This window comes from Artibeus jamaicensis, unplaced genomic scaffold, assembly GCF_021234435.1.
Source record: "Artibeus jamaicensis isolate MK-2021 breed Jamaican fruit bat unplaced genomic scaffold, CSHL_Jam_final scaffold_1019, whole genome shotgun sequence".
Classification (NCBI taxonomy): Eukaryota; Metazoa; Chordata; class Mammalia; order Chiroptera; family Phyllostomidae; genus Artibeus; species Artibeus jamaicensis.
In genome coordinates, this window is record NW_026522025.1 from 31,172,534 (window position 1) to 31,187,696 (window position 15,163).

The window sequence follows — 15,163 nt, forward strand, 5'->3', positions numbered from 1 at the left end:
CTAGCCTAGAATATCTAATTACTGACTTACTTCCACTTAAATGTCATAAACTTGCCAATAAAATGTCATAAACTTATCCTTCAGTCTTGTTAGTGAGGGCCTACAGTGTACTGAGTCAGAAACTTGCACAAGTTAGAGATGTGAAGGTTATCCTTGACACCCCTTTTCCTCCCTCACCTCCCATAGTCAAATATCAAGTCTTATCAAAGCCGCCTCCTGAATACCACCTAAATTCATCTACTTCTTTCCATCTCCACTTCACCAGTGTAGTCTAAGCCGTGAACGTATATAGCCTGGAATACCACAATAAATAGTGTTCTTATTAGCCTCCTGCATCTAATCTTTCCACTCTCCAGCCCATTTTCCATACTACAGCCACAGGGCATTTTTAAAAAAATGTAAAATTGGATAATGTCCCTCTTAAGCTTAAACCTTAATGAATCCTAACTATCTTTAATTAATGATCAATATCCTTAATATGTTCTTCAATATCCACTGTGATGTATCTTCTTATATAGCTGAACAGAATCAAACTCTATCACTCTACATCCTGCTCACTAAACTTTAGCCCCCAGCTGGTCTTGCTACGGTTCTCAAACGCACAATGTTCTTCCTAGCTTTAATTATGCAGTTGTCTCTACCTAGATTGTGTCTTTCCTGTTCTCCAACATAATCATCATTTCTAATTTACTAACTCTTACTTATCTCAGTGTCATTTCTCCATCCTCCTCCCTCACTTTACATAATGCCATTTTACATAATTGTAAATTATTCACATAAAGTATATTGGCATAAGAATACACCTGTGAAATCATTATCACAAGCAAGATGACATACCCACCTCTCAAAAATGTCCCCTGTCCCTTTGTAATCCATCCTTCCCATGCCTCCCAACACGCATTCCGATCTCCATAGAGTCTGTGCCCTTTTTTGTCTGCTTTTTTAAAACTCAGCATATCTATTTTGAGATCAATTTTCATGGTAGCATGTATCAATAATTAATTCTTTTTATAGCAGAATAGTATTTCATTGCACATATGTACCACAATTTGTTTAGTGATTCATCTTTTGATGGACACTTGGTTTGTTTCCAGTTCAGTGCTATTACAAAGAAAGCCACTATGAATGAATATTCATGGACAGGTTTTTGTGTGGACATAGCTTTTATATCTCTTGGCTAAAAGTGAAATGACTGGGTAATATGATAGGTGTATGTTTAATGTTTTAAGATAACTGACAACGTATAGGATAACTGACATTTTAATAGTATTAAGTTATCTGATCCATTAACATAGAATATATATTACTAATTTAGGTCCTCTTTAATTTCTGTCTGCAATATTTTACAGTTTTCAGTATACGGGTTTGTACATTTTTTGGGGGTCAGATTATCCCATTTTAATGCTATTGCAAGAACTGCTTTTTAAATGTCATTTTTGATTGTTTATTGTTAGTATATAGACATACAATTCAGTTTTGTTTACTCATCTTGTAGCCTGAAACCTCCCTGTATTTTCTTATTAGTATTTTTGTTTGTTTTGTTTTGATTTGAGCTACTTTTAAGACTGAGATCTCAAATGAAAGTCCTCTTTTAACCAGACCGACTTTAATGGCATATATCTATAAGATATCTATTTTAATTAAAAAATATTAGCCTGACTGTCAGAGTTTTCTAGGTCTTAACCTAGTACTCTTATGTTCTGACATATTGACTCTAGAACAAACAGACTCTTTAATAATATTCACCTTTACAGATAGAATCTAGGCAGATATTTATTTCTAAAATAATTAAGTTTGTTACACCATAGTTTCATAGTTTTTTTAAACAAATGAGATAACTCATCACAGTGAATGAAGAATATTAATTTGGATTTGGACTTAGGTATAGCATTATGCTATGTTTGATAAACAATTAGTGTTAACCTATTATTTAAGAGAAAAACAGATGAGTATATGCAAATAACAGAAACATAAAAGGGTACATTTTAGTGGGTTCTTGAAGGTATGTGGTTAATTTTTCTATTTTGAGTGAAAACAACACGGAAAACAAAAATATCTTGATTATGATGACAAGAGGGAAGGAAAGAAGAGCAATAGCTAAATGAAGATAAAATATGATTTTTAATTTCTGAGAAAATAAGGTAGAGATTTTATAGGAAAATAAGAGAGAATTTGTATCATTGCACCACCACCACATAAATAGAGAAAAACTATCCACACAATTTTTGTAAAGTGAAATACTGAGGCTGTTAAAATAAAGGGAAGATAATTTTTGGCAGAACCTGCCTTGAGGTACTGCCAAGGCTCAAATGTTCCAAAGGTGGTTTTTGATGAACTCAAAATATAACTAGGGTGGGTAGCCCCTAAAACTTATTTCTTATTTACGAGATTTTAGATGTGTAAAATGGCATAACTTATAAATATGCATTATTAGATATACAGTATCCAAGTGAATGTACCCATCGCCACTCTCTGGAAATCATAAACATGATTCCAATGATCTCTTTAATAATTATTAATTTAATAATTAATTATTAATAATTATTAATTTAATAATTATTAAAGAGATGATTGGCTTAATTGGAGCCAATGTCACAGCTAAAAAAGAGAGCCAGCATCTCTATGGTCTAGCAAGGAGACAGTATTCATAAAAAATAAAAAGCAAAGAAATAATGTTCAGTCTACTCACGGGAAGCCCCCGTCTTCCTGGTAGCCCGGTTTTTCCAGGGTTTCCTGAAACGCCATCTGTGCCGTGGTACCCTTGCAGCCCTTTTGGCCCAGGTAGGCCTGGAAGTCCCTTGGTAGTTAAAAATGACTTGATTATAGAGAGATGCTGTACAGATGATTAAATAACAAATATGCTTATATTTATGGGGGGAGGGCATTTACATTTTTAATACCCTGTCCCCAAATAAATCTTCCTGTTTCCCGTATTCCTTAATGGTTTACTATTTGGATTCAAAAGATCAGGTCACTGCCGTTACAAGTTTCCTAAACCAAAGTGCCCAGCTAATCAGCCATTTACTGTGTGTCCTTTTCAGCTCTAGTGTGAATCTCTGGTTGTTCTCATTGTGCCAGCCCATGCTTTCTCCATCTGTAGAGAAAAGATCAGCCATATGCACCTGTCAGCTTAGAATACAGGTGTTGATGGCATGGTTTGTAAGGGTGAAGTTTCTAACTGTCCTGGCAGACCAGCTGCTGCTGAATCAGCCATGATTGAAAACATTTTACACATGGAAAAACAAACAATTCCATGGGAAATGAATATCTTTTCTTTGATTCACAAGTATGTTCTTCTTTATGCTTCCAGAGACCTTCTACAAAAGCTCATATTGTATTCATTTCCAAACAAACAAATTATGGCTCATTTTGTTGCCACTTTGAATTGGATAATTAATTGCATGACTGAGTAAAGGCCTGAACTATTTGGTTCTGCTCTTAGGCAACTGGATTTTATCTGCATGAATCTCTGATCTGAATGTGTTACAATTTATGTTTCTTTTCTTTACTGTTTTGAACCCACACAGGTTCAAACCTGTGTTTGAACACAGGCTTGTCGGCTCGCCACCCCCACCCCTGCCCCGCACCGATCCCATGGCTAGGGAAAACCAGCAGGAAACTTTTGCTAATAAGCCAGTCAACGCATGTTTACCTGGTCAGAGGGGGAAACTGGTGGCTATGGTACAATTAATTTTTGTTCCATGATGAGTTTGAAATTTTTTTCTAAGGCCTCCAGGAAAATAAGAGGTTGAATCCTTCATTCAAAATGCAGCTCCTGTCCTTCTATTTATGCTTTAAGATCTCTGACCTCTGTCACCAACCATTTCATCAAGATTCCAAATTTCCTGTGTTTTAGGTTCCCATCAGAGAGTGGCATGGGTCCACAGAGAGGGCACCCGAACACTGAAGGGTGGCACCCAGTTACAGAGACTTACCTTTAAACAGCAAGCTCGGGTTGAGCTAATGGTCATATTTTGTTTCCTCTGTGCCCCAGCATGGGCTCACAATTTTTTTTTAAAGAAAATCTGATTTATCTAACACTTGTCATAATTGGCTCCAAACTTTGCTGCTTGCTAAAGTTGCCAATTCTATTAAGAGAAGTAAGAAAGATGTAAAATTCTTGTTACTTACAGGAATCCCAGGTTTCCCAGAAGAACCAGGAGCTCCTTTTTTCCCCTTAGGACCCTAAAAATGTAAATCACAGTTGTCAATTGATTGTACTAAATATGGTAAATTAAACTGAAGGCACACGAAAGGACCCTGAGACCTGGATGCTACAGTACAGCAAGTACTGCCGCTACGTAGCTGGGTACCACTGGGACTGCCATTCAAAGTTCCAGGGAGTCAGTTTCTTCAACCCCCAACTGGGAAAATTTGACCAGGTAATTTATGAATTTCCAACTAGCTCCAAATTCCTGGTTTAAGAATTTAAGTCAGAGTTCTAAAAGGGAACTGGATAGATTATTTAACAAATGTCCCCATTTTCAGGTAGGGCCTTTGCCTCCCTATTGAAAAGGGTTAAGTACTTAACGAATTAGTACACATTTATTGAGCAGTTTGTATCAGGGACTTGGTTATGTGCTGAGAATGCAAAGTCAAAGTCCCTGACCACAAGGCACTTACAGGGTAGTAACAGACATGACCCAATAAGCCTAAAATGTGCTATCTGGAAGCATAGAGAACATACTTGTGAATCAAAGCAAAGATATTTTTCCCACGGAACTCTTTGTTTTTCCATGTGTAAGATGTTTTAAATCATAATTGACTCAGCAGCAACTGGTCTGCCAGAATAGTTAGAAACTTTACCCTGACAAATCATGCCAGTATTCTGATGATATTCTAAAATTATTTTAAAAAGAAAAAATGGGAAGTGACTAGTTCACAAATTTTTTAAAAAGCATATGATCATTATCATACACATTTCTCAGAGGTCACTGAAACTTCTCACAAGCAGGATATTCCACCACAATAGGATGTTAAGTTGTTTAAATCTGGAGATGAATTGTGTCAAAGACTCAATCTGACAACAGCAATAAAATAGTTTCATAAGATATTACACCTTCTGAAAATGAGCTTAAACATTTTAAGAAGAAATAGTATACTTAATAATAGAAAAAAGGGTATTTTACATAGAGATAAAAATCTAACTTTGTTAGAATCTGCTAATGGGGAGATATATGAATAAAGGGTTCTACTTCAAACTTTGAAAACTATTGTACTTGCCATAAAAAGTCACTGATGAAAAGACTTTCTAAGGGTAAGGAAACCAAAAAAGGTGATAGTTGGTGACCCAGGTTTAGTTGAAGCTTCTGGAACATATGATCACTGTGATATATACATGTGATTTATATATATCTTTCAGAACACAATAAAGAAGTAAATATTTTAAACAGTGAAAAATTATCAGTTATCTTAAACAGCACTAATTAAGTAGTAAACAAATATATTAAGCAGTGTTTTTTTCCTTCACAGTTTTCTTTTTAAGAAAAGTGATAGATCTGTTTTAGATTTCTGATGTTCAAAATAGACTCTTCCCCAGCTATGAATTTTGAAATACTCCTCTGAGAGTCATGGTGGGTAATTGTTTGAGAATAATACATATTTTAAATACAAAAGCCTGAATTTTAAATGTTAAAAGTCTATCTTTGAGTATTAAAAACCAAAGTTATAAAGGATTTAAGTCTTAAAACTGATGCCATGAAGAAAAGATTTAGAAAAATTATATTAACGTAAGAGAGAATTTTTCCTCTTTCAAAGGATATAAAGATCTTCAAGTTGGAGAAAGACGAGAACAAAACTGTTCAATGTATATCTCTCACAAGAACACTTCACCCCACTTTGTCCTTGAAGACTTAGGATAGTTCGGACAATTGTAACTCCAGATAAGCCTGGGGATCTGGGCACAGAGAGGTGGCTAGAGAGACTAATGCCGTCATGGAGGAGTCCACATAAACTGCCCTGAGTGGAAGTTGCGGCATGAGAGGCCTGGATCGAGGGACTTGAGAGAGTCTGAGTCCTGCACACACCAGCATGGTGAGGGGCAGCAGAATGTTATTTCCATGTGGCCAAGAATGGAAGCATATACCCTTAGAGGTCTATCTAAGGAGACATTGCACCTGTGATGAGAAAATAGCTGTACGTGCTAATGTGGATCAAAGAGCTTGGCCAGGAAGGCCAAGGTGGATACTGACGTGGTGGGACAGTGGCAACTGGGAAAGAAAAACAGGAGGTGAATTTCAGTGGGTTATAGTGTAAATGACGATGACCGAAGATCAAACTTGCCTCCCATTCCTCTTCCCACCACTGCCACCCAGAATGTACCTGCAAACTTGACAAGACAGTGAGTGGGGGAAAACTCTAAATCAGACATAGAATATTTGAGTGTATGAAGTTAAAGACTGTCAGCTGACTAGGTTTCCACCAATTAGGTTACTACCACCAGGTGGGACAGGCATCAGGCCAACTGTTAAGTTCTGTTATAAAGAACATAAACAAAGTGATACTTTTAGTATACCTAGGTTTATGGCTTAAGGTTCAGATATGGTACACATGTATGTGAGTTTTTTATCCCAAACATTCAAAGAGAACGAACCCAAGAGATTCACATATCATCACTAATTGATGACATTTTGGGATGGCCATTACGTTGGGGATTGTTTCAGAAGAGTTAAATGTTGTGCACTAAAATCTACATACAGGGTCTACCACCAGGAAATGAGAATGATCAGCAGGAAGCTGCTTCCAACAGAATAACACTAAAGAAAAAGTATGATTAAATTATTTTTAAAGTGTGTTTTCCTACTTGGAAAACTGCATAAAATATTTCCATTGAACACAAAAAGTGTTTAAGAAATATAACACAACTATAATCTCTGCTCTTTTTATATGTTCACTTAAGGAAAGATTTCCTTATTATAATTATTGTCACTATGGCTGAAAGGAAGTAGCTCAGCTAGAAAAACCAGTTTTGCAATGGTTTTAAATATATAAAGATCAACAAAATGTAGGACATTGGTACTTTTTTGAATTTGTATATTTAAAAAAAATTTCAAAGTTGGAATTGCTGGATAGCCTTATAACTAACTTAAGAGCCAACCAGTATTAAACAGTAATCCTATACAGAGGTGGTCTGTTCAGTAAAACTACAGATTGGGCCAAGGACAAAGAAAATATGTTGTCGTAAAGGTGTTAGTAGATGATTAATTGAGTTGGTATCATTGATGGAAAAAGTCACTCTTCAATCCCCAGAATTCATATATAGTAAAGCTATAAGTATTCTACATTCCTTTCAAACTTAATTTACCTGTATTATTTTATTTAAATATAAGTACCTCATAAATCAACAGACTTTGCTGTTTTTGTAATATGAAAGGCAAATGAATTTTATATGCAGTCTTTAGAGTGCATGAAAATAGTGCCTTTTTTTTATCTGGCTAGCTTTGAAAAACAGAATGGCCCATTTGAAATCAGATCCATTTAAATCAGCTTTCTGTTCTTGGGGCTGTACTGATTCACAGACCACTGGAGGAGGTAGCCTGATTCTTTGTCCAACAAACGTTTTTAAATGTGCCACTCTAGTCCAAACCTTAGTTTTTGCTTTTGCTTGTTTTTATTTAAGTGAAGCCAAATGGTTATGTTGATACTTCGCTAGTTCTAACTTTATTAGAGGGTGGCTTTAAAATGGCAACATAAATTTAGTAAGTTAGGCAAAAATTAAAATCTCTCCTTTAAAAAAAATTATTTTTCATTTTATTTTAGAGAGGCAGGAGGGAGGGACACAGAGAGGGAAACAAACACTGATGTGAGAGAGAAACATCCACTGGTTGCCTTCTGTAAGTGCACCTGCCTGGCACCCGGGGACAGCATATAGCTCACATCCCATGCATGTGCCCTGACTGGGAATCGAACCGGCAACCTCTCTATTTGTGAGTCAACCAACTGAGCCACACTGGCCAGGGCTCTTTCGTGCTCTCTTTCTCTCTCTCTTTTTTTAACTAAGATATTTCAATTCACTAAAATCTGGAATTTTGTTTTAGGAGGAAAATAAAATTTTGACTTGAATTTAAGTCTTTGAAAGACATTATGAGACAGTTCATTACATGTGCATTACAAAAGTCTTTTAAAATATGAAGTGGTTCTGCAACTGGTTTTGACTTGCTTTAATTTTTCTTCATAGTTGTTAACAGTCTCATGTCTGAAAGTCCAATGAATGAATTAGTTGGTTAAGTAAACTTTATCATATATTACTTCATTTACAAAAGGTTTTAAAGGCTTCAATAATAATGAGTCAGGAAGTAAAGTTTCTAGTGTTGGTTCTGTTGGTAAGTAATTCTGAGATATTAAGCAACTCAAAATCTTATTGGACTTAAAATTTATTCATCTGAAAAATGAGTGGGTTGTCCATGTGATTTAAAAAGGCTATTTCCAATCCAAAAAACAATGGAAAGGTTTGCAAAACCAAGAGGACAGCAATTGGACAGTATCCACTTCACCAATTAAGGTGACCCTAAATAAATAATAGTCAATGAACATTCTTGTCACAATTATTACTATTTTAAATTCTAAGAGGACTTCTAACATAACCTTAGACTGCATGTAAGCAGTCTTGCCCAGAGTAGGAAATAGCTAGTTCCCCTGGATTACGTAGAATTGAAACCGTGCTCCTCAGCACCCTTCAGTGCTGACGCCCAGGAAGAGCCGACCATGTAGGCTGGGTGGGCAGTGGTCCAGTAAGAATATTTGGTTTTCATTGGCATAATTTTAACAGATACTAATACACATCAAAAAATACTTCAGTGAAACATTTTTTAATTACTTCTGAGATATGTCAAAAAGAAAACATCAAGAACATATAAAAGTATTAATTATAAAAGATTAGCAATTTTACAATCAAACCTTGGGAAAGCATTTGCATCCTTAGGCACCTAATGCAAATATAAGCAAGTCCTATGAAAACAGCAGCGGTGTTGTAGGTTCACAGCTTTTTCCACCACTTTTCCCATTTGGGGTATTAAAAATTTTAAGTGACTGGGACAAATGCCTTCTTTCTCTGCTTTTTTTTTTCTTGTTAAGACTTGCCGTCAGTGAGAAATTTTTATTTATTTTTATTAGTTCTCAGGAACCTAGCTGGGAGTTACTAGGTAGATGCTATGGTTTCCAGGTGAGCGGACATCTGTGTAATATAAGTTTCAACCCAATTTTATTAGTTACCCCCACAAGTAGGAAACACAGGTATGAGTGTAAAAAATTAGGAGAAACCTAGTCTCAAATGCATTGCTTTTTATTTATTTTCCCCTAATTTATTATTAAAGTAAACGACATTTTCTAAGGACTTAAGTTGAAATCAGAATGCCATGAAAAGCAGGGCAGCTAGGAACTGGAAGTACAAATTACAAAGCCAGTTGTTACATACAGTCAAAGCAACAACTACCAGCGCACAAAGAAAGAGATGGCTACATTCAGTAAGCCAACAGATTTTTTTCTTTCCCTGATAACAAAGAATTGGTTTGTCTTTTGGAAAAAATATTTTAAACCAATTGTGAGTCTGTGTCACGCAGCCTATCTCTGTCCCTGTCTCACTACGACTAGGTAGATGTGACTGATGGGTTTCACACTGAATTACTGGTTTTAAGGCTTGTGGTATTTTTGCTGAAATCTTAAGAAGAGACAATTACTTTGGAAGAGACTCAGGCAATTCTCACAAAGCCAGAGTAGGCTGCTGGCAAAGGGAAATTTAGATGGCAGTCAAAACACATAAATTAATCAATAATCAGGTTTCAGTACAATTACTGACAAACGCCCTGTTTAGAACCCATCAGTGATCTTTGCTCCAGAAGGGTGAGTGATCATTTAAATTACAATACCCGGCAACTCTTCCTGCCTCTGCTTTCTCAGGCAACAGTAAATTTCCAATTGCCTTAAACAACATCAACTTACTTCAGATCCTCTCTCTCCTTTTAGTCCTGGTTCACCTTGGTCACCTGGCTCACCCTTTAATAGGAACCAAAATAGAAATCACGTATGAAAGAGAGATCAAATCAGATACATTAACATTATTTTTTTAATGCCAGAATGACAAAGAATGTTTTCAAAACATACTGGAGAACCTTGCTGTCCAATGGCGCCTCTTGGTCCTGGTACACCCACATGACCCTAGGAAGAGAAAAGATTGTATTGTTAGAGGAGATGGAGATACAGTAGATGTGACTTAGGGAATAGGGTGATATCATTTTAAATGGTAGCAAAGTGTTTTAAAATTCAATTTAAATATCATAGAGATTATGATTCTCTCTTGGAAATAATATAGAACATAATACCCTCTGGATAGTATGGTGACTGAGAACCAGTGTTGAGTTTTGGTTATGTTTTGTTTTTCCCTGTAGATTGGTGTAGTGGGTTGAATGGTGCCCAACCATAAGTTGTTTTTGTCCTAATCCCCCAAACTTGTGAATGTGATCCCATTTAGAAAAAGGGTCTTTGCAGATATTGTTAAATTAGGATCTTAAATGGAGATTATCCTGGGTTATCTATCATGTGGGCTTAAATCCACTGACAAGTATCGGTATAAAACACAGAAAGAAAATGAGAGAGAGAGAGAGAGAGAGAGAGAGAGAGAGAGAGAGAGAGAGAGAGAAGGAACAAAGGAGAGGGCAATGGGAAGACACTGGAAGAACTGGAATAGTGTAGCCACAAAGACATTGTCAGCCACCAGGGACAGGAAAGGCCAGAGGGAGTCTGGCCTAGAGTTTAGGGAGGGAGCATGGCCCGGCTGACATACTGGTTTCCAATTTCATGTCTCTAAAACTGTGAGAAAATAAATTTATGTTGGTTTAAGCTACTCAGTTTGTGGCTATTTGCTATTGCAGGCTCAGGAAACCAATACAGTAAATTACCAAAGGAATAAAAAGTTTGAGAATAAATTCCTTTTTTCAACCCATTCCCTCTGCAGAAGTGTGCAACGGTGCCCATTGTTACATTCTAAGTTCACAGCTGTTTGGATAGATGTACTGGGTTAAAAACTGGGAGTGGCTACTCTATATGATATCTATACACATCCGGTGACTCTGACACTCAGCAGTCTGTCATCGTCCTAGTTCTCCTAAGGAGGAATGCTGACCTCCCACATGTCCCTTTTCGAGTGTGTAGACACAAACTAGCAACAATGCAGTGCTGTTTCAGGTGAGAGTTATGCGTGAAGAATTCTGCAGGTAACCTCTTTTATCCCCTTCCCCACTGTCCCCTTCACTTCAATTTTTTTCTTTCTACTCTGTTTATTAGAGGAAAAAAATATAGGAAACACAATTATCAGGTTAATCTCCTTTTTCTGGGATGGGAGAAGGGACTGCATACGTAGGGGAACAGTATTTATTATCTCAGGAGGATCAATTGAAGCTTTCTGGCTTACATTCTGTGAGACAAATATTTATGGTTTTAAGATTCAATTTACCGATAAAAAAAATTAAGTCCTGTTTAAGGAAGTAAACAGTGTTTAGAGAGAAAGGCTGGTTTGAAAAGCTTTCTAGAACACATGGAAAACCATTATAACACATGACTCTCACCAGCAAAACATAAGTAGAGCCAGAAAATAACAGAATCAGAGCAATCAAGACGGAGTTTGGTACAAGTGAGTACAACTGTCATTGATCACTTACCAAACAGGACCCAGGAGAACATGATTGGTAAAAAGCTGGAGTTCCAGCGTAAAGGAAGAGTGAGCATGTGAAGAAACCAGGAAACTCACTATGACTTGGCCACCACTCTTGTGTGTAGTTTCACACACAGCTTTTTCAAATGAACACACAGAATAGCCAGCTTCTCTCCTGGCTTTGAGAAGTCTGAATACAAATCTCACCAAAAACAAACTTGCTTTCTAGGCGTTTCACTGTAATTCTTCTGGTCCTTTCCAGTCTAATAAATATTGACAAAGACTATATTTTCTGCAATGTTGAGAGTTAAATATGTTGAAGTAAATATTATTATCAAGTTATGTAAGCACGGTGATGGGGAGTGATTAATTTTGCCCAACGATATTAGGTGGGAGCAGCTGGATGGCTGAGGGGAGCTTGGAGAGGTTTATAAAAGAAATGATGATAAACTGAATCTTAAAGGATGAGGGTTTCAGGCAGTAAAGTAAAAGGAAGACATTGTGGCAGAGAGAACAGCACAGGGAAATAAACGAAGATTCATCTGACAAAACATGCTAAGTGGAGATGGGACTCGAGAGGGCTGTAACTAGGCATAGAAAGTCTAGTTAGGAAACTACAAAAATAATTCAGGCAAAAAATAATGTAAACCAAAGTCGGGCAAAGTGGCTAGATTCCAGAGATATTTAAGAAATCAAAAGAAGTGGCAAACTGAATTTAAGGGACGAATGACCACAGAGAGGAGTAAAGTGAGAAGGAGAGAGAGAGGGAGGATTCACTGACTGTCTCGGGTATCTGGATGTCTGGTGGTACCATTCGCTGACCTGAGGACATAAAAAAGAGGAGGTGCAGAGTAAGGGTGCAGGATGATACTATGGTACGGGACATACTGAGTTCGAGCTGCCTGTGATTGCGTTCAATAGCTATTCGGATACATGTCTTATGCTAAGGAATGAAGGCCAAGTGAGGATTTGTTTATTTTATTGTGTGCAAAAAATTCTATGGCCTTTGCCAAAGCAAAGTAAAAATAAGTTTGAGATAGAAAATAATTGATTTCATAGTTTTGAAGTTTGGCCTGACTTAATCTTGAGTGCCTGCATGATTCTGCCATATCATTAAAAGTGAATGTTGACAGTAGAATATGCTTACTCCCACTATGTGCTCTGGCTCTCTCAAGCCTTAAATAAATTTCTCTGGACCTATGTGATATATAGTTTCCTGGATGACAACTATAACTCACTGCATCTGTTTTTATACTGATTAAATGTTCTTATTCTGTATGCCTTCTTCATGGGCTGTCCATGAGGCAGGGGCTGTGTCAGGAATGTCCAGTGTTATAGTCATGGCTCCTGGCTCTGTTCCTGGCCTAGGGCAGATACCCCAAAATATGCATGCCAAATAAGCAGAGATTTCATTATACATCACATGATAATAAGTATCATGTAAAATGATGCCTAGTTAAGTATGTATTGATGATAATGAGCAACATAATTGACTTGTACTTTTCAGTTTCTGCAAGAGAAAAAGAAAGCAAGGAATGACGAGAAGGACTTAAAATGATTTCCAATTGTTTACAGACAAATGGAAGCAAAATTTGCATTTTCCATTCTATTTTTTTCTCCAACAGCAAAATCATGAGTTAACCACAATTGGAAGAATATTTACAAATGTTAAATAAAGTGTTTTTTAAAAGTTTGGTGATTACTGTGCCTCAAAAAAAAAAATAAAGCATTAATACATTCTACGACATGGATAAAAATTGAAAACATGTTAAGTGAAAGGAGTCAGACACAAAACCTATGTAATATGATTGCATTTGTATGAAATATCCAAAATAGATAAATCACTAGAGACAGAAAGCAGAATAGTGGTTGCCAGAGGCTGGAAAATAGAGATGACTGCTTAATGGGTATGGGACTTCTTTTCTGGAGTGATGAAAATGTTCAGAAATGAAGTAGTGTGTGACAACTGCACAGTATTATAAATTTACTACATGCCTCTAAATTGCACACTGTAAAATGGTTAATTTTATGTTATAGATATTTTAGCACAATAAAAAGCTTAGTGATAATGCTCACAGTTTGCTGGAGTGAAATGAATGTATAATAAAATACACAGAAAATCAGAGACTGACATCAGAGGAATGGCAGTGTAAGAGATCCCTGTGGTCTCTCCCCTTGAAGTTTCAACAATTTGAACAATGCTTTAACAAAGGATTCCCCGTTCAGCACACAACACACCTGAGAGACCTGCACATTGAAACATCTAAAGGTGGGTAAGTGGGAGCTAACTGGGAAGGTAGAATCACTGAGCTAAGCCAAGGACACAGCCCTATAGGCAGAGCTCATAGTGCTGTTCAGCCCAGAGAGGAGAGGAATCAGGTTATGGCTGAGACTCCCTTCACTTGGGGGGGGGGGGCAAAGAGATTTGGTGGCCATTCCTGCAGGAGTGGGCAGTACAAGCTGCCAAGTCCAATGACCTGGGCAGAGACATAGCATGGAGGTGTGGCTATGGTTGTCTGGTAGTCAGCATTGCAGACAGTGAAACAAAGTCACAGAGCCTGGCTGCCCCTTAACCTACCAGAGATTGCCTCCCTTCACACTTAAGGTTGGGCTGCAGAGCACATTATCTGTAAACCTAAGAACTGGTACTAAAGACTCACTTTTTCCCTAAGTGAAGAGTATACTCCATGACTGGTCCCGAGGTCAAGGTGCAGGGGGTACTCCATGGAGGTCCAATGTCACCATTACCAGGAGGGCAAAGCTACTTAGAAAGCAACTGGGTTGCCCGAGGCCTTGACCCCCACACATTATAGTTACACTGACAGCAGTGCCTGGCTGCAGGGGACAGCACTGGGATTTCACGGGTTTAGAGCCTGGTCACCCACCACATTCCCCAGCTGTGTTGGTTCCCTGGGGCTGGGGCACTGAATCATAGGGAGGCACCCACCTCTCATTGTCCACCACCCTGCAGAGACCTGAAAAGCCAGACAAGTGCAAGAGACCTTAAAAATTTGTGATTCAGTGCCACCTACTGGAAAGAAGTGGAAATCTTTGTATCAGTCTGTTAGAGAAGTGCCACTCACACATAGATGCCTAGACAGAGAAGGGTGTCTATGAAATACCATGAATAACCAAAAGAGTGAGGCTGCTCAGAAAGGAAATGAAAAACTTTCAGAAAACAAACTTAAAGACATGGAAACATATGACTTAAATGACAGAGAATTCACGATTGCAGTTCTGAAAAAATTCAAACTGCAAGAAAATAAAAAAGCAGTATAATGTACTCAGAAAATAAATCAACAAACAAAATGAGTACTTTACCAAAGACATTGAAACATTAAAAAAGAACCAACAGATATTCTGGAGATAAAAAAATAAAAGGGATCAAGATTGAAGTAGCATGTGTAGGAAATAGAGCAGACCAGACGGAGGAAAGAATTAGTGATACTGAAGACAGAAATCTAGAAATGATGCTGAAGGAAGAAGAGAGAGACTTGAGCATAAAAAAATGAGTGAACT

The 15,163-nt window shown here is 37.3% G+C and overlaps 1 protein-coding gene across 1 annotated transcript in view; it reads right to left on the bottom strand.

The window, feature by feature from the left end:
- The window catches only part of COL24A1 (collagen type XXIV alpha 1 chain), a 346,701-nt gene that overhangs the window by 54,426 nt on the left and 277,112 nt on the right, over positions 1-15,163 (bottom strand). The window contains exons 44-47 of the mRNA XM_053655519.1: positions 10,099-10,152; positions 9,937-9,990; positions 4,132-4,185; positions 2,690-2,797 (exon numbers count right to left, since the gene is read on the bottom strand). Coding sequence (XP_053511494.1) covers positions 2,690-2,797; positions 4,132-4,185; positions 9,937-9,990; positions 10,099-10,152 — 270 coding nt within the window. The remainder of the gene's footprint in view (positions 1-2,689; positions 2,798-4,131; positions 4,186-9,936; positions 9,991-10,098; positions 10,153-15,163) is intronic.